The sequence below is a fragment of the Sinocyclocheilus grahami genome, unplaced genomic scaffold (assembly GCF_001515645.1).
Source record: "Sinocyclocheilus grahami isolate Dianchi unplaced genomic scaffold, SAMN03320097.WGS_v1.1 scaffold58.1, whole genome shotgun sequence".
In the NCBI taxonomy this organism is placed as follows: Eukaryota; Metazoa; Chordata; class Actinopteri; order Cypriniformes; family Cyprinidae; genus Sinocyclocheilus; species Sinocyclocheilus grahami.
The window spans coordinates 3,565,386-3,588,677 of record NW_015505237.1 but is presented as its reverse complement, the minus strand read 5'-3'; the positions used below and the strand labels follow the sequence as shown (position 1 = coordinate 3,588,677).

Sequence of the window (23,292 nt, the reverse complement as noted above, 5' to 3'; positions counted from 1 at the left end):
CTCAGGAGGTTCTGCAGCAGATGCCGCCACCTCTAGAGGTTCTGCAGCGGATTCATGCACAGGAAAGGCCCTTGGTGCAGACTCATGGATAGGCCTCAGGGACAGACTTATAGGCAGGAGAGGCCACTGGGGCAGATTCATGGACAGGAGAGGCCTCAGGAGCAGACTCGTGGACAGAAGAGACCTCAGGAGCAGACTCGTGGACAGAAGAGGCCTCAGGAGCACAGTGTGCAGCCCACATGCTCAAAATGGCGACCGCCATTACAGTAAGGGCAGCAGAGTGTGGCATGACCTCTAAGATGGCGGGGCTTGAGAGCGCTGACGTCATTGGGATGCCTGCAGCTCGCACCGACATCAGAGGTAGGTCCATCACACTAGCAATCCGTCTTTTCAGTCTTGGCCCAAGCTCCGCGTCCGACTCAGGCGGCCATCTTGGCCGGGGACTCAGGCGTGGCGGCCATCTTGGCCGGGGACTCAGGCGGGGCGGCTATGTCGTGACGAGACTCAGGACGATCAGTCGAGACGTGACGAGACTCTAGAAGGGAGGCCATTTTGTGAAGAGACTCTTGTGTGGCGGCCATCTTGCGATGAAGCTCTTGAATGGTGGCCATGTTGTGAAGAATCTCTTGATGTGTCAGCATGACGTGAGCAAGCTCTGGCTTGGCAGATGTGACGTGAGCAGGCCCTGGGGTATCAGACATGACATTAGCAGACTGGCTTGGCAGACATGAAGTGAACAGGTTCTGACTTGGTAGACATGACATGAGTAAACGTTGACTTAACTGGCATGATGCGAGCAGGTCCTGGAGTAGCAGGCGTGACGTGAGCAGGCTGTGGCTTGGCAGACATGATGTGAGCAGGCTTTGGCATAGCAGGCATGACATTAGCAGACTTTGGTGTAGCAGACGTGACGTGAGCAGACTCTGGCTTGGCAGACGTGACGTAAACATACTCTGGCTTCATGTGAGCAGACTGTAGCTCTGGTTTAGTGCCGTGTTCCTTCTCCACGACACCCACAGTGAAAGCAGATCCACTCAACTGCAGAGCAAAGTCTATATATTCAGCAAGGGACCAGTGAACTTTTCCCCCAGGAAGCTGGGAGCAAATGGGCTCATTCAATCCATGACGAAAAATGTCCTTCAACGCCACATCATTACAGTCCACTAAATAGCACAAACCGCAAAAGTCCTCCACATAGTCCTCTATGGTCCGGCGAACAACTGCTGGGTTCATTTTTTGGCGGTCGTGTATTCTGTAACGAATCATCTACTGAAGGCGAGCGTAGTGAAGAACCCAAGTGCAGTTTATTTATAAAGGTGATCCAAACAATAATCCGAGACTTGACTTGACGAAGCATGAACAGACTAGACTCACCGACAGCGGGTTACAACATCAAATACACGACAAGGGCACAATGGGAACATGATGGCTAGTTATAGCAGACAAGGAGGGTCACATGACATGAACAAACCAATGGGAAACAAGACACATGACTAAGTCAACCAATCAGAACATTACACAATGAAAAGAGGAACCAATAGCATGAAGACATGAGGGCAAGGGAAGCATGACACAAACAGCATGAAACAATTACAAAATAAAAGACATGAAAACATGAACATGAAACAAAACCCAAAACCCACATTACAATCACCTTTTTTCATCCATGTTTTAATTTAAACTGTTTGTCCAAAAAAAGTGTTTCCAGTTTGTTTGCCAAAAAATGTTGAAAATTAATTTCATTTAAAATTAATTAAATTGTTAACGTAGAAATAATTGTATTTATTATAATTTAATAAAACCTTTAAAACCAGACAAATTAAATCCAGACAAATTAGAATAGAAAATACATAATTTGGAAATCAGGCCCTGTAAACTCCATGGAGCAAATCATCAAACAGCACTATGTTGCTTACAGGTCCAGTGTTGCAACACTAAATTTAAACTGTTTTAACTTTGACCCCTTTGGAAGCCTGTTATTACTGGACATGTATGAATTCTAAGTAATAATTGTTTTTACGATTTTCACTTTTTTATTGCTGCCTAGCAACCTTCATCTGGAGGGCAATGCGACATGTGTTGCTTGTGTTTCGAGGTGCATTTCCCATCATGCAGATCATGTGAACAGGATATATTTTGGTCAGGGTGGGAAGAATATAGATTTAGAAATGTTCATGCTTTTTATATGTCTTGATATGAGAAGACCCCACTTGGTCCATTCCCACACCCAAGCAAACCATCTGAGTGTTCTATAAGCTTTTCCCCATGATTCAGTCCGCAATCCCTCTGGTGGTATTATTAAGTTCTTGTGTCCTGTGATAGTAGGATTTTTAATGCACATTCACACCACATGGTCCCACTTGTTCAAACTTGCACGCATATGCTGTGTTTTTGCTTACTAAGAGAACATCATATTGGAAACATTTCATAAAAGGAAACATTTGGTGTTTCTGTTGTAAATGGTTTGCAATGGTTCTTGTTGTGAATGGTTTGCAGCATGAATGTAGAAAAAGATTTACTGTTTATGAGTATTTATGTGCAAAATCTTACACAGATGCAGCTGAAAAATCTGTAATATCCTATTAATGCCAAAAATGGTCTTTTATTAAGAAAAATCATAAACCGTTTGAGCAACATACTTAAATTGCATTTTGCAGAAATCTCCCTTTCTCTCACAACAACAAAAAAGGCTTTGTATTGTGGCACAGTATTTGGATTTAATACAGTTTGTCACTGAGGTTCACTTGCCGATTTAGGAGGAACATAGGCTGGCTGTATGACACTCTCATTTGAGCAGAATATCTCAATAGAGATCACAAAACTCCAGTCGACATGTTTGTTGATTTTTTTTCAGATCATCAGTGCTTTTTTCTCAAAGCAGAAAGAGCACATACACGTAGTTGCCAGTTTGGAATTAATTAAAACACTTGGCAGAAAATGTATCCATTTAAGATAAAAGCTCTGAATGTGGGATTGAAACTCTTTGACAACTCTTGGCAACCGCAAGTATAAAAGCTTATGAAGGCTTGTTACCAGTTCAAGATCATGAAAATGTCAAATGAAAATGACATGTTTTCAGGATAAATAACCAGCAGAAATTACTGCAGATGATTATGCTTAATCAATCGAGAGAAGCAGAAATCGTGATAACAATTAAAATAAATTTTTTGTTGTATTTCCTAGTTCCTGCAAAATTTTAATAACTATATTTTTTACGTATCCATTTTTAATGATGATACATTTAATTTAGCATTGCTATTTTTTACCAAAATCTTACATTCATCAGATACTTTTATTTTACATTGCATTCAAGTTTTTCTGAAAGTAAGCTCCTTGTTTTTTAGAAATAACAAGTCCTGCATGTCATTCCCCTCTTACTTCACTGCAGTTATTTGTAAATACCAAGCTAATTAGAGCTGAAATTAAAGGAAGAAAGCCATGTCAGTCACGGCAGCGTTGTTTTTTCTCCTGTCGCTTCATGCAAGAGGGGTCTGTCAAATTATCGCTAACGCTGATGTCTAATTACATAGATGCAACCTCATAAAAAGATGTTTTACTCTGAAATCAATCTAACTAAAGGGGCTGTTTCGAAGAGTACACGCTATTGCAGGCTCCAGTAACCACTTTCCTTATTCATTCTATTTGATGCTGCAAAAGCTGGTACACTCCGGATCAGATATTGAGGATGGAGGGAACTTTATCCTCGACTCGGAGAGACAAACACTCCTGAGCATGCACACATGCACGTACCCCCACTTAACACACATGCACACATGCACACACACACTTTATATTGGCGGCCTATTAGTGAGGCTCAAATGGAAACCATACGAGGCCATGACAGGGATGAAACTCTATGCTGCTAGCTGAACCTGGCTCTCCGCTGGGACCATGGGAGCCCAAATCACCATTACCGCTGAGAGAGATGTGCATTCATGACATCTGTTTTAATAGAGTCTCTCTAGACACAACACTGTCTTTGAGTCTCTTTATTCAGCATTGATTTCTTATCGCAGTCTTGGCCGATTCTGTCTTTATTGTGTTTTCCACGTCACTGTTATTATTTCTACTCCATTAACATGTCTTGCTCATCGCCATTGCAGTCCGTCTCTGTCTCGCTTCCCACGGTGAGCAGTATTGATCAGTATCAACACGCTGAGGCAGTAAAAATCATTCTCCATCCCGCTGACACTGAAAGCGATACTCACCGGACTCATGACACACATTTCAACTTCAAGGGTCGAAAGAGTCTGCAGCTTCACAAAATACATGTAGTCGTTATGCATTCAAACCCGCTCACACCATTTTGACATGGAAATTAGAAAGTATACCAGGGGAACGTGACATGGGGTAAAGGAATTCAGGAATAGCAACTCTCTAAAGACTCATAACTAGAATCAGACTGTTGTGAATCAGCCAAGTTCCACCACAAATTCTGTTATTTTTAACATCCCTCTGTACCTGTTAAAGCAATAGTTCATCCAAAAAATGAAATGTAGTATTTATTTACTCATTCTCATTCTCATGTTGTTCCAAAAATGCTGTATTTTTAAAATACTGTTAACGTGGGTCTTTCTTCCTAATCAGCTTCAGTGCTTACTAGGCATCATCAGAAACCTCAAATGCCATAGGTTCTTGAGTGTTTTGTAACATAATGATGCCAAACCTGCACCATAGGTCACATTTAATTTGAATTATGGGAGAATTTCCATTTAATGAAGCATTTTTGTTCTGTGAATCTTGACAGCCTACAACATGAGGGTCAGTAAATAACAGAATTGTAATGTTTGAGTGGTTTATTACTTCAAATGCGTGCATTAGAACAGATTCATTATAGGCAGGGACACCTACTCAGAGTAAAATCTGAATGTAGTGCATGAGCAATGAAACTTGCAGTAGAGAAAAATCAGTCTGTACAGATCTCTACATTGCAGTGAAAATGAAAACTGTCCAAGTGAGAGCTCATTTTCAGTCTATTTTCAGCATACTGAGAAATATGGCCCCATGTTGTTGGTGTACATATTTTATTTTACATTTTTTGATTGACTTAGATTATTTTAATACAATTTTAAAATGATTTTAAGTCATATTGCGACCATCTTGCAAGATTGCTGAGGTGTTCTAGTTGAAAACCACTAACCTAGAGCTATAAATCACATAACACCATCCTGGCAACCACAGAAACTCCTCACATTGTGGTGGTGAGTTTTGCATGGCTCGTGCTAGATTTAGGGATTTTATTGAATCAGCGTGCTGTGGTGGCACAGAATGTCTGAGTGTCGGATACGGTGCAGGACAGCAGATCTGTGTTCATAATCAAAGGGGCTGTTGGGAAGAGGTTGAGGTGGTAGACCACAGCAGATGGACCAAACACATCAAAGAACATTCAGTTTATTTTAAACTCACACGCACTTCGAATTTGCATTTCTGAGGAGAAAAACATTCCCCCTGAAAAGACCTCTTGATCTAATTAATAAAGCTGCCATTTTCTGATATGTGACTAAAATCTCACAATGCTGATTTTTTTTCTTCAGAATTCTGAGTTTACATCTCGCAATTCTGACTTTCTTACTCAGAATTCTTTGTTTACATATCACAATTTTGAATTTTTCTCTGAATTCTCAGTTTACAATTCCAACTTTTTCGTTAAATTCTGTTTAGATCCTGCAATTCTGACTTTTTTCACAGAATTCTGAGATTGCATCTCACAATTCTGACTTTTTCCGTCAGTTTACATCCCGCAATTCAGATTTTTTTTTTCCACAGAATTCTGAGATTACATCTCACAATTCCGACTTGCATGCAGTCTGGTCAGGTGTCTAAAAATGTGAGAAAAATAGTCATATTAATTGTGAGATGTAAACTCGCAATTTTGAGATGTAAACTCGCAATTCTGAGAAACAAACTGAAAAAAGAATTTTGAGATAAAAAGCAGTTACCTTTTTTCATATAAGCTTTTATAATCTAATGCTCTAAAACAAGTAAAAAAAAAAGTTAGAACACTACCATAAATGTTTTAAGCCATTTGATAGTTGTTGGGTTGTTTTTTTTGGTACTGTGGAAAAGCTATGAGAAACTGGCCATGGCTTGTTAAATCATAGCCTATTGAATGTCTCTGCATGGGTTAGCAGAACTCAGGTGTTCTAGACTCGATGCCAGGAATCAGAAAACTGCAGTCAGGTTGTGCCCACAACATTAATGCTGAGTGCTGGGAAAGAGTCAAATTGCTGGCAAGAAGCGTAGTGTGCTTGCTCAGTGCTTACTGCATCAATGATGGGAAAATCTACTGGATAAATGAGGTGTGATTATCTTTTAGCCTCCTTTCCCCTGTGTGGTTTGGCCAAGACTTTTTTTCCTAGAGGTGCTGTGCATCTGCTGCTGACTGCGTTAGCCTTGTGTTCATCCATCAATGATATTTAAACTGCTACATGATGAATGATTAATGATGTGCCAGTGCAAATTAGACCAAATGCTCAATGCTTTGGTCAATGTGCTTAATTGCATTGATTGTACACTTTAAATTATATAAAAAATATACATGCAATACAAAAAACAATAATATAAAAGAGAAAGGAAAACTTGAAATTGCATCATATGACTCCTTTAATGAAATAAAAGGCCACTTAAGTGTATGTGGAGTACTCTTTCAAGACTATGGGCCAGATTTACTAACCGCTTGTGCCAGCGCAAACCGTCTTTTTGGTTAAGATAGGATTTACTAAAGACACGCAGTGAAGAATTAGCGCTGAAAAGGCGTGGAGACAGTTATATTTGCGCCTGACCTTGAATTGAATATTAATTTCTAGGAGTTTCCCTTTCAGACGCAAAATCTATGGGAGGAGAGAATTAAAATGAATCACGCAACACAATTTACTAACGTTTGCGCTTGTCAAATTACTAGTATTTGCGCCATTATTTAATGCCCCAAAAAAGTATGTCTTAAACTAATTTGCGTCTGTGTCGTAAGTTGATGGACATTGGCTCTGCTTATTTGCGACTACGCTAATTTGCACTGCATTTAGTATATTGGGTTGGTCGATATGCAAATGAGATGGTGCGTAAGTGTTCTTTAGTTTGCGCATTGTAAGTTAATCACACACAGAAATTTCTACGCCCATCAGCGCTGTTTTGGAATTTTGCCCTGTTTGGTAAATCTGGCCCTATGTTTCTTTACACACTTAAAAGGTGTACTTTGTACACATTATATTTTAATAATCTTTTGTCGTGCTTTAAAGAAGTACACTTATTTCGATGTGTTGTTGACTAACATACTAAAGCACATGTAAAATATTTGATTTTAACTGTAGTGTGTTATTTGATATTACATTTAACGTTAATATATTTCAAAGGTACTAATTTGCAATTTAATTATTACAAATGTGTAATTACAAATTTATTTAAATACATGACATGGAAGTTTCAATTGAAGTGACTTTACAGTATATTTTAGTTTACCATAAATGCTTGTCAGAACATTCAGAAGGATATTTTAACCATATTTTAAAGACCAAAGAAGTAATTATGAAATGTAATATATAGATCATGTACTTAAAGGGATAGTTCACCCCAAAATTAAAATTCTGTGATTAATTACTCACCCTCATGTCGTTCCAAAACCGTAAGACCTTCGTTCATCTTCGGTTGATGAAATCTGAGAGCTCTCTGACCCTGTATAGACCCTGCATGTTACCAGAAACGTAGCAAGACATCAGTGGCTCAACTTCAATTTTGCGAAGCTACGAGAATAGTTTTTGTGTGCAAAGTAAACTAAAATAACATAATTTATTCCACAGTTCTTCTCCCTGAGTTCTGCCATTTTAGTGAGTAGCATATGTGCGAGCTTTCCCCAGAATGTAATCAACATAATCAGCATGTAAACAATGCGTTTTCTCCTGAACGGCTCAAAATGCATTGCACAGCCTGACACTCCAGCTTTTATATGAACCTCTGATCTAATGTTTGTTTTCTAATCTTGAAAGGGGTTACCGGACTCGTTCAGCTGGATGAGAATGGCGATCGGGAGATTGACTTTGCTCTATGGGACATGACCGACACAGATACTGGAGTTTATCAGGTACAGAGGCCTTCATCTGATCATATACCTCTTCACATTTAAAATACATTACTGGCTAAACCCATCTCACCGCTGCTGAAATGATGGCTGTATGTCCTAGATTGTGTCCGTGTATAATGGCAGTCAGAAGCGGATGATTCCGGAGCCAGGGATGAAGGTGTACTGGCTGAAGGGAAGTCCGCCTCCAGATATCCCACTGTGTGGCTTCAAAAACGACAACCCTGCCTGCCTGGCAAGTGAGTGCAGCCCTATATAACTCATGTAATAATAGACCTGTATGAAAAGACACCATTATACTCCCAAATGTCATGTTCCCAGTAAATTAGACTCAAATCAATATTTCATGTCCTTGCATTTATAAGTAGCCATGCAATAAGCAAGGCATTATATAGTCAGCCATTTCATTCGTTTATTTTAATACTGTTGAGATATATTTTGTGACAATGACTGGCTGACTGTAAATTATTCTTCACTTATGAGTATTTTTCAGAATACATTAAGTATACATTTGTATGCATCATATAGTATATAGAAGTATAAAGTGTTGAATAATGTTTCTCATTATAAGTGAGTGTACTGTAATATTTAAAAGTAGAATCAGTACCTTCTGAAATGAAGATTGTAGTGATGAGTTAATAGATGCAAAAATGTGTATGTGTAAGCAGGATAAAACACTGGGAGTTAATGATTAACGTGATAATTAAATCGAGGCATGTTTCATGTTGTTTTAATGTAGTTCTGTAATGTTACTTAATTAAATTTAGGTTAATAACAGATCCAAAAAATAGCACACAGCAGTTGATCAGTATTGTGAGAGCGTGTGAAACACTCGTCACCTGAAAATGATCCTCAAAGAGCCTACTGAGGAGCAAGAGTAAGAAAAGACATATCTAAAATGGGTTATTCCTGTTGTGCAGCACCATTTTTAACTGCAGCTTAATTTTAACAGCATTTTTAATGAACATGCTTGTGTTTACAGGTCTTTCTGCACAGCAGGCAGACTGAAATATGCTCTGTTAAAGCTCAGGCACATCAGTTTAGCTGATTAGAGCTTGATTATTGTTAAGATTACAGTGTTAAGAAAATTAACAGGAGAGAAATTAAGAGCCAAAGTAAACCATTGCTTGAAGTAAATTTCATAGAAAATTATCCAACTATACCAAATTATGTAATTTTATTAAAGATGGAAGAAGAAAACCAAGGAAACCATCCTTCAGAAATCATTCTAATATGCTGATTTGCTGCTCAAGAAACATTTCATATGAATGTTGAAAAGAGTTGTGCTGCTTCATATTATTGTGATATTTTTTCAGGATTTTTTTTGATGAATAGAAATTTCAAAAATCAGTATAACAACAATATAGACCTATATAAATTATTACATTATAACTGGCTTTACTGGCACTTGTTCAGTTTCATTTGCTCTTGCTGAATTAAAGTATTAATCTTTAAAAAAAAAAAAGCGTACTGACCCCAACCTATTGAACGGTATCTTGCATTAGGGATATTGTGTTAAAAAAACTAATATCATCGTTAAGACCATGCATGATGAAAACATGGAAACGTACATTCTTAGTAATGGCCCATCTGAATAAATTTAGTCTTTTGTCATGACAAATTGGCTTACATTGCTCTCATCGTGCATTTGGGTTTTTGTCAGTTTCATAAAGCTCTCTTTAAAGCAGATTTCAAATACTGACATCTGTGGCAGAGAAAGAAGAGAAAAGGACAGAATAAAATCATATGTATGAAATGATTTCAGCAGGTCTTACTGTGGTCTGTGTGAACTCTAATGAAATTCAGATGTGTGGAGATTGTGTTCTTGGTTTTGTTCCTCAGAGACGGTCACCATGCACCAGATGATCTCCATAGTGGTGTGCTTCATTTTTATCATCATCGTAACGGTCACAGTCTTCATATACAGGTCAGTTGAAACCCAAGCAGACAAACACAATGTCTATACTGAGAGCGGGCGACGAGACGTGACAAAAACTAGAGCACTTTAATCATGCTTTATTGATTATAACATGAGCGTTCTCGTTGGGTCATGTCACTGGCCTGCAGTGTAGACATGATGTAACACTACATGTCAGGTGTGCAAATATTGAGCTTTGGGCGATCTGGGTCTGATTTTATATCTCTCTGTCTGTCTTTCTCCTCCTCTATCTGTTCCTGATGTTTAATTAGGGAACTTACTGCCAGACCATGACAGAGAAAGATATAGCTGCTCAGTCTACGTCTCCATGACTTCATCACTTTATACCATATGTGACCATGTATCCAGTGACAATGAAATGCATATGATTTCTATTAAGTTCATGCCAAGATTTGCAGCCAAAGATGGTTGTGCTTTATTAAAAAATCACATTTTCAGCTGTTCTCCAAATATGATGTAGATCCTATAACATTCATGTTATTTTTATTTATACTACGGGGCCGTTGAATGCTTGAATCTGATTGGCTGACGAACGTTCTAAGGTGTGCAATTATTTTCAGGGAAATAATGAAAATAATTCATTCATCGAGGTGTAACTCTGCTTCGCGTCATGGCCGCATCACCACCTCGGGTGTGCATTATTTTTCTAATAATCCAACGGCCCGGAGTCAATTATTCCGCTTATACTACGGTTAATTATTCCTTACGTAATTGCATTTATTTTTCATAATACTTGAATGAGATTATAAGAGCTATTTTAACATTTCATTTAACATTTTAAAATATTAAATATTTTTATAGTGTTACACACATTTCTACATTTAGTAGGATACTTTCAGAGTTTTCATTTGCATATGTTGCAGTCATATAAATTGCTCAGTTATAAAAATTACTCACACATTATGATGTATTATTATGACAGGCGGAGAGCCCCATTCAGCTTTCACCTGAAATAGCTAAGATATTAAAAGTCATTTTTTTTTTAAATTCTCGTTTTACCCAATTTTATCTGATGGGCTAACAGAAAATGATGAAGAGGTCAGCAATGCCAGTAAACGAACAAGGGTTACCATACGTAACCGAGACGTTCCCTTTCAGTCGGTCACTTCGACGTTGTGTCAAATTTCCAACACTTGGGGTCCCTATACAAAGCGCCACAAATGACTGAAGTTATGAGTGTGTTATGAACGATTTAGACCCGAATATCCAGGCCGTGGCCAGCTATGCAAATTCTGCTTGTCGAAGTGACCAACAGAAAGTGAATAATATTCATTGACGCAGGATATCAAGAGATTTAATTATGATTCCTAGGACATATGGTAGTGACTGACGGTGAAAACAGCAACAGTGTGTTATTGTCATCCTGAAGCATAATCCAAAGACACAGATGGTATATCAATCAAGTAGATTATTTCATCCTTTCAAATAGCTCTCACTCACATTAAGGTTGAACAATGGCGAATTTGTGGCTAAGTGGTAATTGTACACAAATCTCAATTGTATATCATGGCTGGTCTTCATGCGTGATCATATGTAATCGTATCGTGTCGTAATGGTAATCATGCGTAATCGTCGTCATGTAAAATAGTTATTTTTTCCTGTGAGATCAGGCTGGACTGGAGAGCCCTGCTTTAGACTGTCATATGTTGTGCATTGATGATATTCTGTTCTGGGTTTTTTTAATGAATACCAGATTCTCCAGTGGGTCATTCTACAATTGCTTTGGCAGATGCTGTTGCTCACTTTCAAATGGCAAAACATCCAACTGCAATGTACACATTTCCTATATAGAAAATTATATATGTTTTAATAAAGTGTCTTATAATTAAAGAGTCTATGAAATGTCTTGACAGAAGAAGTTTCTTTCCTGTGCATAAGGATTTGGCTTAGACCACAACATTTTACATGTAAAATTATTTGCTTAAAAAAAAAAAGATGTATTGTAACATTCTGACAAATTGAAATGGTTTAAACACAAATACTATTATTTTTTAGTATTTTAAGACAAATTCATGAAAAATATTTTTTGAAGGGACATTTAGTATTATTTGTATCAACATGTAACACCATTGACAAAGAAGAGAGAGTCTGTGAATGGAAAAGTTTGTTTATTTCATGCAAATTCTAATAATAAAACTGAATTTTTAAGCTCTTTTCCTCTGAAAGACATTTAATCTGTACATGTGTCACTTGAAAGCTGTTTTACCGGTATTGATTATTGAGCATCATATTATTACGTAAATTCAATACACTCTATGCCGGTGCTGACAGTGATGCACATATTGATTTGTATTATTTAACATTTATGCCAAATAAATGTTCTTCTCCTTCTCATTTATTACAATTTTTCATCTGATGTTTTTCCCAGTTGCATCCCATCTCTCATTGTCCCTTTCCTCTGCTTATTTTTACTCTTCTTTCTTTCTCTCTCTGTCTCATTCTCTGTCCGTCACTCGGCGGCGTCAGGAAGCTGAAACTGGAGAATGAGTTGACCGCTCAGCTGTGGCGTGTGCACTGGGAGGACATCCAGATGAGTAACATGGAGAAGGTGCTGCGCAGAACCTGCAGCAAACTCACCATGTCATTGGTGAGGGGAAACACACACATACACACCCTGTAATTTCTAATAGTTTCCAATAGTTTGAGTAAAGCTGCTCATGTCTTATTCATCTCTCCACACACAGAGAGGCTCTAACTACGGCTCACTGCTGACTATGGAGGGAAACTTCCAGATCTATGCCAAGACCGGCTATTACAAGGTATTAAAGGTTTGGTGGTGAGGTGTGGATGGGCCACTGGCTTGCAAATCTTGTTGGCTAATAACTGTTTCTTATATGTCCTACCTTAAGGGGGCGTATAAAAGCCCCTCCACTGGATCACATTCAAATTTCAAGATGTTTTGTCTTTTGTTGGAGACATTAAGTAAAATTGTAGTTGCCACTTTATTAGCCTTGTTAAAAGGAAGCATGTTATTTTTTTTTTACTTCGTCTGAATGGTATGAAAATTGCAATGTGAACACATACATTGTAGTTGCCACTTTATTAGCCTTGTTAAAAGGAAGCATGTTATTTTTTTTTACTTCGTCTGAATGGTATGAAAATTGCAATGTGAACACATAAATACACAAAAAATATATAGTTTAATCAAGTGGAAACATCTGGTACTGCGCTCAATCAAAAGCTTACTGAGAGCTAATTTTTAAGATACCAACCTCAAATTTGGAACACAACTTGCTTCATTTTCACGCAGGTTTAGAGTAAAACATGGTTTGGAAAATATCTATTTCATTTCAAATTTAAAAATAGTGTTTTTTGCATTTTTTTATGATAATAAACTTAAACTTATATAACTTTATTTTAGTTTCTTTAAACACTTAATGTGGACGGTAATAATCTGCCAGGTGTTTTTGTTTTAAAGAAACCAGTCTGCTCCAGACCATTCAAGATTTATGACAGTTTAAGTAATTTCATTTTTAGCTCAAAAAGTAGTACAACGTATAATAAGTGGTATAACATATTTTAAGGGCCAGACTTACTAAACGGGGCAAATTACCGTTAGAGCACCATTCCATAAAAGCGCCGATGGGAGGGGAAAATTCTGTGTGTGATTTACTGACAATGCGCACATTAAAGAACACAGCCAGAACATTTCCATAATGACCAGGACAATCTACCAAATTACTGCCTGCTTTAAGGCATGCTATATAGTTTAATCAAGTGGAAACATCTGGTACTGCGCTCAATCAAAAGCTTACTGAGAGCTAATTTTTAAGATACCAACCTCAAATTTGGAACACAACTTGCTTCATTTTCACGCAGGTTTAGAGTAAAACATGGTTTGGAAAATATCTATTTCATTTCAAATTTAAAAATAGTGTTTTTTGCATTTTTTTATGATAATAAACTTAAACTTATATAACTTTATTTTAGTTTCTTTAAACACTTAATGTGGACGGTAATAATCTGCCAGGTGTTTTTGTTTTAAAGAAACCAGTCTGCTCCAGACCATTCAAGATTTATGACAGTTTAAGTAATTTCATTTTTAGCTCAAAAAGTAGTACAACGTATAATAAGTGGTATAACATATTTTAAGGGCCAGACTTACTAAACGGGGCAAATTACCGTTAGAGCACCATTCCATAAAAGCGCCAATGGGAGGGGAAAATTCTGTGTGTGATTTACTGACAATGCGCACATTAAGGAACACAGCCAGATCATTTCCATAATGACCAGGACAATCTACCAAATTACTGCCTGCTTTAAGGCATGCTTTTTTTGGGTGTTAAATAATGGTGCAAATACCAGTAATTTGACAAGCGCAAACGTTAGTAAAACGCATTGCGTGATTCATTTTAATACTCTCCTCCCATAAATTTTGCGTCTGAAAGGGAAACTCCTACAAATGCATATTCAATAAGGTCAGACGCAAAAATATAAAGCGCTAATTCTAAAGACTGCGCTTCTTTAGTAAATCCTGACAGTACTATTTTAACACCAAAAGACGGTTTGCGCTGGTGCAAGCTGTTAGTAAATCTGTATATATATATAATATATTTAAATATGGCATACAATTTTTAATAGAAATTAAATTATTTTAGTTTACCATTAATGTTTGTCACTGAATTCGACAATGCACTTTAACCATATTTCAAAGACAATAGAAGTAATTTTGAAATTACATATAAAGATGTACTTTTTTGGGTGTTAAATAATGGTGCAAATACCAGTAATTTGACAAGCGCAAACGTTAGTAAAACGCATTGCGTGATTCATTTTAATACTCTCCTCCCATAAATTTTGCGTCTGAAAGGGAAACTCCTACAAATGCATATTCAATAAGGTCAGACGCAAAAATATAAAGCGCTAATTCTAAAGACTGCGCTTCTTTAGTAAATCCTGACAGTACTATTTTAACACCAAAAGACGGTTTGCGCTGGTGCAAGCTGTTAGTAAATCTGTATATATATATATAATATATTTAAATATGGCATACAATTTTTAATAGAAATTAAATTATATTTTAGTTTACCATTAATGTTTGTCACTGAATTCGACAATGCACTTTAACCATATTTCAAAGACAATAGAAGTAATTTTGAAATTACATATAAAGATGTACTTAAGTTCTGCTTAACTGGGTCAAAAATCACTCTAAAGTTTAATTCCTTTTGATATAAATAGAAACTATAATTGTACTTCTTTTTCACAAGGGTTGAACTAAAAAATAGTCAAAATAGTAGGTTTTTATTTAGACACATTCATTTTGACCAGTTAGAGATAGGGTCACCATGCAGGCCATTTTACGGGACACGTCCTTTTTTGGTTTTGGCAGTTTGCAGCATGCAGACCGACCGTTGTATGACATTCGCGAGAGCTATAGAGAGCAGAGCAAGTGGTTCCTTATGCTTTCGAATCGCTCTCGCGGTACTTTGGTGTCATACACTGATCGGTCTGCGCACCGAACGAACGAACAAACACACCTAACTTGCGCGTATTTGCATCGCTTTGATCGTTCCTTCTCACGTGCCACAATTGGTCGGTTATGTACAATTCCTGCATGTTATTGGCCAAACCACTTTGGATGTTTATGGCAATATAAAAATCCTGGCCAGGACGTGTCCCGTAAAAATGGCACATATGACCACCCTAATTAGAGACTAGCGGTGCGTTCCAAACAGAATATATCGCCCTCCGAAGGGCACTACGGAGTGAAAACAATCATGGCCACCATATTGAAGGGTCGTTCCAAACCGAAGTGCTCAAAACTGGCCACTTCAAAGTGCCCTTTGGAATGAAGGATTTCGAAGGGTACAACTGATTGACACTTCGGGCTCCCATGATCCTTTGCGCAGATTATTTGCATGATGATGGTGCCTCCGTGTGGGCACATGATGATGACACAGAAGGGCACTTCAAGAAACAGTTGTTTGGTCCCCTACACCCTTCAACCCTTCGAAGCTCTCACTCTGGAGGGTAAACCCTTTGAAGGGATTAGGGCATAGGGATGAGCCCTTCCGAATGGAACGCAAGGAAAATCTGGTCTACTAAGCCCCACCCACTTCCAGTTCTGTTTTGTTTTACCTTTTCATTCTATTGCTGTGAGTTGTGTGATTCTGTTCCAGGCTGTGTGCTGTTTTGAACATAAATAAATAACAAATTCTGCCTAGCAACAGAAGTGTCAAATTATGGAAGGGTTCATCTTTGGATCTCCTATAATGCCGTCGGCGTGCCCTGGCTAATGGGCCCATTCTTCAACGGATGAGCTATAGTTCCTCTCCAATTAAGCAGAACCCCTGAGGATGAGCGCTATTCATGTCCACATGTCATCATTTCCCCCATTAATTAGGATGGTGCTTAATTAACGCATTATGTTGCTCTTTTTCTTCTCTTAAATGATGGTCCCCCGTCCCCAAAGCCCTCCAGTTCTTTGCCAAGTCCACGATAGCAATCAGGGTGAAACTAATGTGCATTGGTGCCTCTTTTCCAGGGAAACATAACAGCCATTAAGTATGTCAACAAGAAACGCATCGAGCTCACCAGGAAAGTGCTGTTTGAACTCAAACATGTAAGTGTGCATCCATGCCGTTTTGTGCTTTTTGCCAGGTGCCTTAATTAAGTTTATATGATGTCCTGGGAGATATTAATAGCCCGGGGACTGATGGAAAAGAGGGACTAAACAGCTCTCTCTCTCTCTGTCCTCTCCTCGTCATGCTGTTCTCCCTCCTCTTTTCCCTTCTGTTCCTTTCTCCTCCCATAATAGATGCGTGATGTACAGAATGAACACTTGACGCGCTTTATCGGCTCTTGTATCGACCCACCCAACATCTGCATCCTTACTGAGTACTGCCCTCGAGGAAGCTTACAGGTGAACGCTCACGCACCCCACTGCTCACAGTTACTGCACCTACAGTTGATGTATTAATAGACGACTCGTGTTTATGCAACACTTTTTGTTTCACCAAGCAGGGCTCAGTAATAAGGATTCAAATTTTGACTTGCCTTGCCAACCTTTTTTCTGCATACATAAATAAACAAACAAATAATTACATACAGTACATAAATAAATACATAATACATTTAAGTGTTAAATAATTCATTAAACATTTTTTTTGTCTTTTTTGAATGTATAGACGCATAAATGTTCACAAACACAACTATAATCATCACTACTTGCAGCTTCTACCATCTAATTAGACAACATTTTTAGACATATTTCTGACATTAATAACTATGCTGCCTTCTAAGATATCTTCTTCTAAGGCTACACTGCATGTATCTTTGACAGATAGGACCAACACAATATTTTCGATTAGCTAATAATTGTATATTTTCAGTTCATATTTATCAGTTAATTTTTTTCAATTTATTTTAATTTATTTATAAATTTTTATCTATTTTTTGTTTTTGTCATTTTTTTTAATCTTTTTTAAATTTCTATTAAGTTTTCTTTTTCTTTTTTTTTATTTTAGTTTTAGTAACTGTAGTACTTTAATTCTATTTCTATTTCTATGTTCTATTTTTTCACCTAATGTTTATTTTTCTATTTCAGCTTCATTTCAATTACCGAAAACAAATTTTAATAGATTTAGTTAAGCAAAAACCTCACTGGCTACATTTATTTAAATCATTAAAAAAAACAAAAAGTAGATTAAAAACTGTTTGATATAATTTAAATCTTCTGTTTTAGCTAATATTTGTCTGTGCTATGTATTTTGGGCTTTATTCGAATATATATTGTTAGCTTAGCAACATGCTAATGTCAAACTCTACTGGAATCAGCTGTGAGTTGAATCAAAGTCCCTTTCAAGGAAAGATGACGGACATATTTGCAATGTCTCCGGGCAGCTATTTCGGGCATCCAAGACCAAGCCCTATCTAAATTAATGGGGGAATCCTGAAATCTAAAAAACTGCTTGCTGAGCTCACAATTAAATTACATATTTCAAATCAGCAACAAAATCTGAAATGAACTGCCCCAAAATGGTTGGTCCTCCTTGTTGCTTCTAACGGCACCTGCAGTGACGCAATGACTTTACCAATAAGCGATTGACTCTTTCATTCAGAAGGCATGTCTACTCGGCCATATTGTGCATTGCAGTTTCTCCGATTCATAAGTAACAGGAAGGAACTCTCTTTGTATATCTATAGTCTTTGGTTGAATCTCTTGTGCGCTTCATGTGAGTGGCACATGATGATGCTGCCTATGTGGAACGTAACAGAATCAGTCACTTTAAGAGACTGCCTTACGGTGCATTCAAATCATGTCGAAAAGATCTAGTAACATAAACATTAGTAATTATGAGAGTTGGGGTGTCGCAGTGCAATGGATGCAACCTTTCTATTAATAGTAAATTTGTTCAAGTTAATGATTTTTTTGTTTGTTTTCAATAAAAATATTTAAGGTGCATGTTGAAAATACAATTCCAAATCAATTTACAGCACCCTCATAAATCTAATAAAAACTAGGGTTAGGGCTAGGGTTTATTCATCATTCTATAGATGTAAAATTAAAAAAAAAAAGATGTTGGATTTTATGTGAATTGTGAATTGAATGCACCTGATGTCGTAATTTCGACTTCCAACTCATAAATACGAACTTCCTAGGAGGACTTCAATGTGCCACTAGAAGACTTTTTGCCAAAAATTGGTAGCCCCGCCCCCAAAGTAATGCTGTTGGTTGAGCCAGTGTTGCTATGTCAGATTGCTCCAGCAAACAGCAATGTTTTGAAAGCATCACAGTGTTTACACTAGGGATGGGCGATACCACTTATTTTGTTTTTGATACGATACCGATATTTTTCAAGGCAGTATCGTCGATATCGATACCGATTCGATACTTCTGAACTAAACTTTTAAATTATGAAATGTATTAAATTATTAAATTACTAAGAGTAAATTGGGTAATGATAAGCACTTAACTTTGTTTAAAACGCATTTTAACATTCAATACGCCTTAATTGTATCTTATTAGGTTATATTTTTGTTTACACATGGTTCAAATACGTTTTTTGTTTACACATGATTCAAATCTATAAATACTACAGTTGAACTATGGTCACTTTAGTAAAACCATGGTTCATTTTCATAAGGGGCTGCCAGTAACAGGCTGCTGCATCCATAAAATGCAACCTTTTTATTCTGACAGTGTATGATTTCTATTAACATTACAGAATAGAACATGATCAATATTATCTTTCAACGTTCAATTTAAATGACTGTAATTGCACAAACTAGGCTACAATTTCAGTTTGTTTATTGTGAAATAACTCTGATAAGCATTGTTCAGGGCTGCCGTTCCCAAAAGCTTTAATGCTTTCTTATGATACTTTTGGGAAAATCAGCCCTGTTTGAATGCACTGTCAGAAGTGAGTGAACGCTCAGTGTTATTGATTAGTTCTGTCTTGCAGCATTTGCGTGTTCAGATGAGAAGGAAAATAGTTCTATCCTACACAATTACTCGCTAACAAAGGTTATTCGTCCAAGTCAATGCATATTGTATGCATTATTTTTTTTGTGTGTTAAATTAACAAAATCACTGGTAAATAAAACACACCTTAGTATCGATATTTTTTGTTTGAGTATCGATACTTTCGATACTCGCGTCAGTATCGATATATTGATACTTTGGATCGATACGCCCATCCCTAGTTTACACTCTTCAAAGTCAGTCTACAAATGGCTTGCTTAGAGTTGTCTCTGCACATTCAAACTGGGATAAAATATTTTAACAAGAAAATTACACACTTTAGATATAAAATGTGAAAATATAATAACACATAACTGACAGGATGATGTGAGGGAATATAATTAATATCCATCAAGTCTTGTTTCCACACAAACTCTCCTTATGAGCCACATGATACAAATATAAACCTGTGTGTGTGTGTGTGTGTGTGTGTGTGTGTGTGTGTGTGTGACCTGTAGGACCTCATGGAGAGTGAAGGAATCACGCTGGACTGGATGTTTCGCTATTCTCTGATCAATGACATTGTTAAGGTGAGCATTTCCCATTAGAGACTCTTCTGCTCTTAATCTCAGGAGGAAGAGGAAAGGGAAAGATGTCTTGCTGTTTTAATGATGTTTGTCAAAGAACACTAAAACATAAATCTTTCACATCAAACTGCTTTGCATTTTTTAAAATATAGTTCTCGGTTAAATCGAGGCTCACTTCTGTGAGAGATTTCATAGGGGTGGTTTTGAGACGTGTGTAATTTGAAATGGTTCATGAGGATGTCAGTTCCCTGACGAGCAAATTATGACTCAAGAAAGAATATTGCCGTTTCAAAAGAGTCTGTAATTAATATTTTCATGGTGTGGTGTTGGTAAATACGATGGATGCTGTCAGATGTCTTTGTAAGACTGTCATCTTTTCACCACTCAGGGAATGGCGTTCCTCCACAACAGCGTCATTGTCTCCCTTGTTGTTTGTTGATTTTCAAATATAAAACTTATTGAAATGTTTTAAGTGTGTGTATCAGCTCTTTTTGAACGTTTTCATCTAATTTTATCAAAACCGTGATAATATTGATAATCGTGATAACTTTGGTCACTATAATCGTGATATGAAATTTTCATACCGTTACATCCCTACTTATGAGACAGCCTCGTCTCTCTCTCGCGTGCGTTCTGCAGCAGTTACTTGGAAAAGTTGTTGTTGAACTTGTTGACTTGTAATGAGTTTGAGCGCATGATGCGCGCTGTGAAAAAGTGTGTTGGAAACACAAATTGACGACCAATCTGCACTTTATTGATGACCCCCTGGCATTAATATACTACATCTATGCCAGCGTGTGATGTAATAAAACTGCAGCTCGTTAATAAACGTTTTTTTTTATATCCATTTTATACAATCCGCTTTCATTTAGCAAGTGCACTCGCGCATAAACAATAGGGGTTATGCGCAACAGACTTCCGTATTCTGTTAACCGGGTCTCGTCGCTTCCAGTTCAAGCGTTTTGCATATGCTTAGTTAAATATGAAGCCGTTTTACTCAAGATGCCTTCAAAGTAGATACCAATGATGATCATAACCAATGTCCATCACATATGCGGACTGATATCTAAAAGTTTTTTTTAATATTCTTTTCACGTTTAGATATAAAAATTTAATAAAACGTCAACAATAAAAACAGCTAGCTAGTTTAACTGATTATCTTAAAAGTCCATAGATATCGCTATTTTTTAATCCGGCTGTTAACACGTTCTCCGACAAGCAGAAGCAATGAGTCCTGTTTTCCGGGTTTGGTCAGGTGATGTTCGACATATACCCTATTTTCAAGTTCAACACTTTTTGTTCTGTTCAGTTGTGGATGCTGCTGATTCACAGAGACCGCCGCGACTCAGCAAAGAGACATGCATGTGTGTGTGTTTTCCTTTGAAAAAGTTTCCCTAGAAATACCTAGCTATTTAATGCATTTTTCCTTACAAATTGTATTATCAGCATAACAATTCAAGTAAATGTGTAAAAGGTATGGCATGAATTTGCCATCCTTCTAGAACAATGTGCATTTGTTAAAATTGTAACATAAATTATAAAGTTTAGTTATTTTTATTTCTTTATTGCAAAACGCTAAAACTGGCACGGTTTTGGAGAGAAATGGGCTCTCATTTGAACCCATATCATGGTGTGTGATGCTGAACTGAGTTTCTAATGGTGTTTGTATTTGCACAGTTCTAAACATTAATATATTATGTGCAACAACAGCATGCTGTCTCAGTGGCCTTACACATAATTTGAAATACATTTTTTCAAACTTTATGATTTAAATGGGGATGATTGTACTGAGAATAACTTTCATCTTTTCTTCAACTGAAAACTGTTTCCGTGCTGTTTTAATGTATTTTAAAGAGTTGACAGTCAAAATTAAAACTGCTGGATGATAGATATTCTTCATTCTTTGTGACAAACAAGATAATGTGAATTATCAGAATGTACCACGTTTTTAAAATCTATAAATTGCGGTGTACAGCATTTATTATGAGGGGGTAGAATCCACAGCTCAGTACTCACTACTCACTACTCATGAGTACTTTTAAATAGGTTATTCTTTTACTCTTACTCAAGTAGTTTTTTTGGACAAGTACTTTTACTCTACTCGCACTAAATTTTTTGGAAGGTAATGGTACTTTTACTTTTCAGTACTCTTTCCACCGCTGCATTCACCTCACCTCTCTCTTGCTTACTCACTTTGTGAGCACAATCAAAACAGTTTCATTTGTCAAAGCATTAGTAACAGCCTAAATAATCTTTGCACACTTAAAATGCCATTCATCATATCATACTTACCCATATCATACTTCAAAAGCTAAAGATTTCACATAAAAAAAAATGTCTTAGGTTTTAAATAAAACCCCAGCCTATTAAAGGACTAGTTCACCCAAAACTGAAAATGTACTCACCCTCAGGTTCATCCAAGATGTAGATGAATTTGTTTCTTCATGGGAACAGATTTGGAGAAATGTAGCATTACATCACTTGCTCACCGATGGATCCTCTGCAGTGAATGGGTGCCGTCAGAATGAGATTCCAAACAGCTGATAAAAACATCACAATAATCCACAAGTAATCCACACCACTCCAATCCATCAGTTAACATCATGAGAAGCGAAACATCATCAATACATTTTATCTTCAAACCACTGACTGGAGTGGTGTGGATAATGTGGTATTTGTCTAACAAAGTCAGCCTTTTAAAGAATAATGCATCTAAGAGGTAAGCACTGCTATATTAGCACTTTTCAATTATATTTTGGCAGGTAGAGATCATTTATATTGGGGTAAATTGCCATGTGTAATTTCTGTTAACCAAAACAAACTCTATGTTGTCCATTTTTGCAGTTTCATAAATATATATTAATTGTTTTACTGTTTAAATTGAATACTGTTCAAATATATTTACTTATTAATGAGCAACAAATATGTTTACTGTATATTGAAAATATGCAGAATAATATATTGTGTTAATATATTAAAACTGTGAGGTGGATGGATTATCTCGGCAAAGGAGAAGTGCTCACTAACACAGATTTAGACAGATTTGTGAACAATATTTGAGAGAAACAGGCCTTTTGTGTACATAGAAAAAGTCTTAGATCTTTGAGTTCAGCTCATGAAAAATGGGGGCAAAAACAAAAGTGTTGCGTTTATAATTTTGTTCAGTGTAAATTGAAAAATATGTGACAATATATTTACTTGTATATACTCGTAATGTATGTGATTTTATATTGAATCATATTAAATATATATTGTACTATATACATATCAAATATTGTGGTATGTATGT

At 36.8% G+C, this 23,292-nt stretch overlaps 1 protein-coding gene across 1 annotated transcript; it reads left to right on the top strand.

Moving 5' to 3' along the window:
• Positions 1-7,051: 7,051 nt before the first annotated feature.
• On the top strand, positions 7,052-20,442 carry LOC107584345 (atrial natriuretic peptide receptor 1-like). Its single transcript, XM_016270921.1, has 10 exons — positions 7,052-7,058; positions 7,980-8,074; positions 8,175-8,310; positions 9,914-9,998; positions 12,477-12,597; positions 12,695-12,769; positions 16,498-16,575; positions 16,771-16,875; positions 19,935-20,006; positions 20,392-20,442. Exons 1-10 carry the CDS (start codon positions 7,052-7,054, stop codon positions 20,440-20,442), a joined length of 825 nt encoding a protein of 274 aa, XP_016126407.1.
• Positions 20,443-23,292: the final 2,850 nt, after the last annotated feature.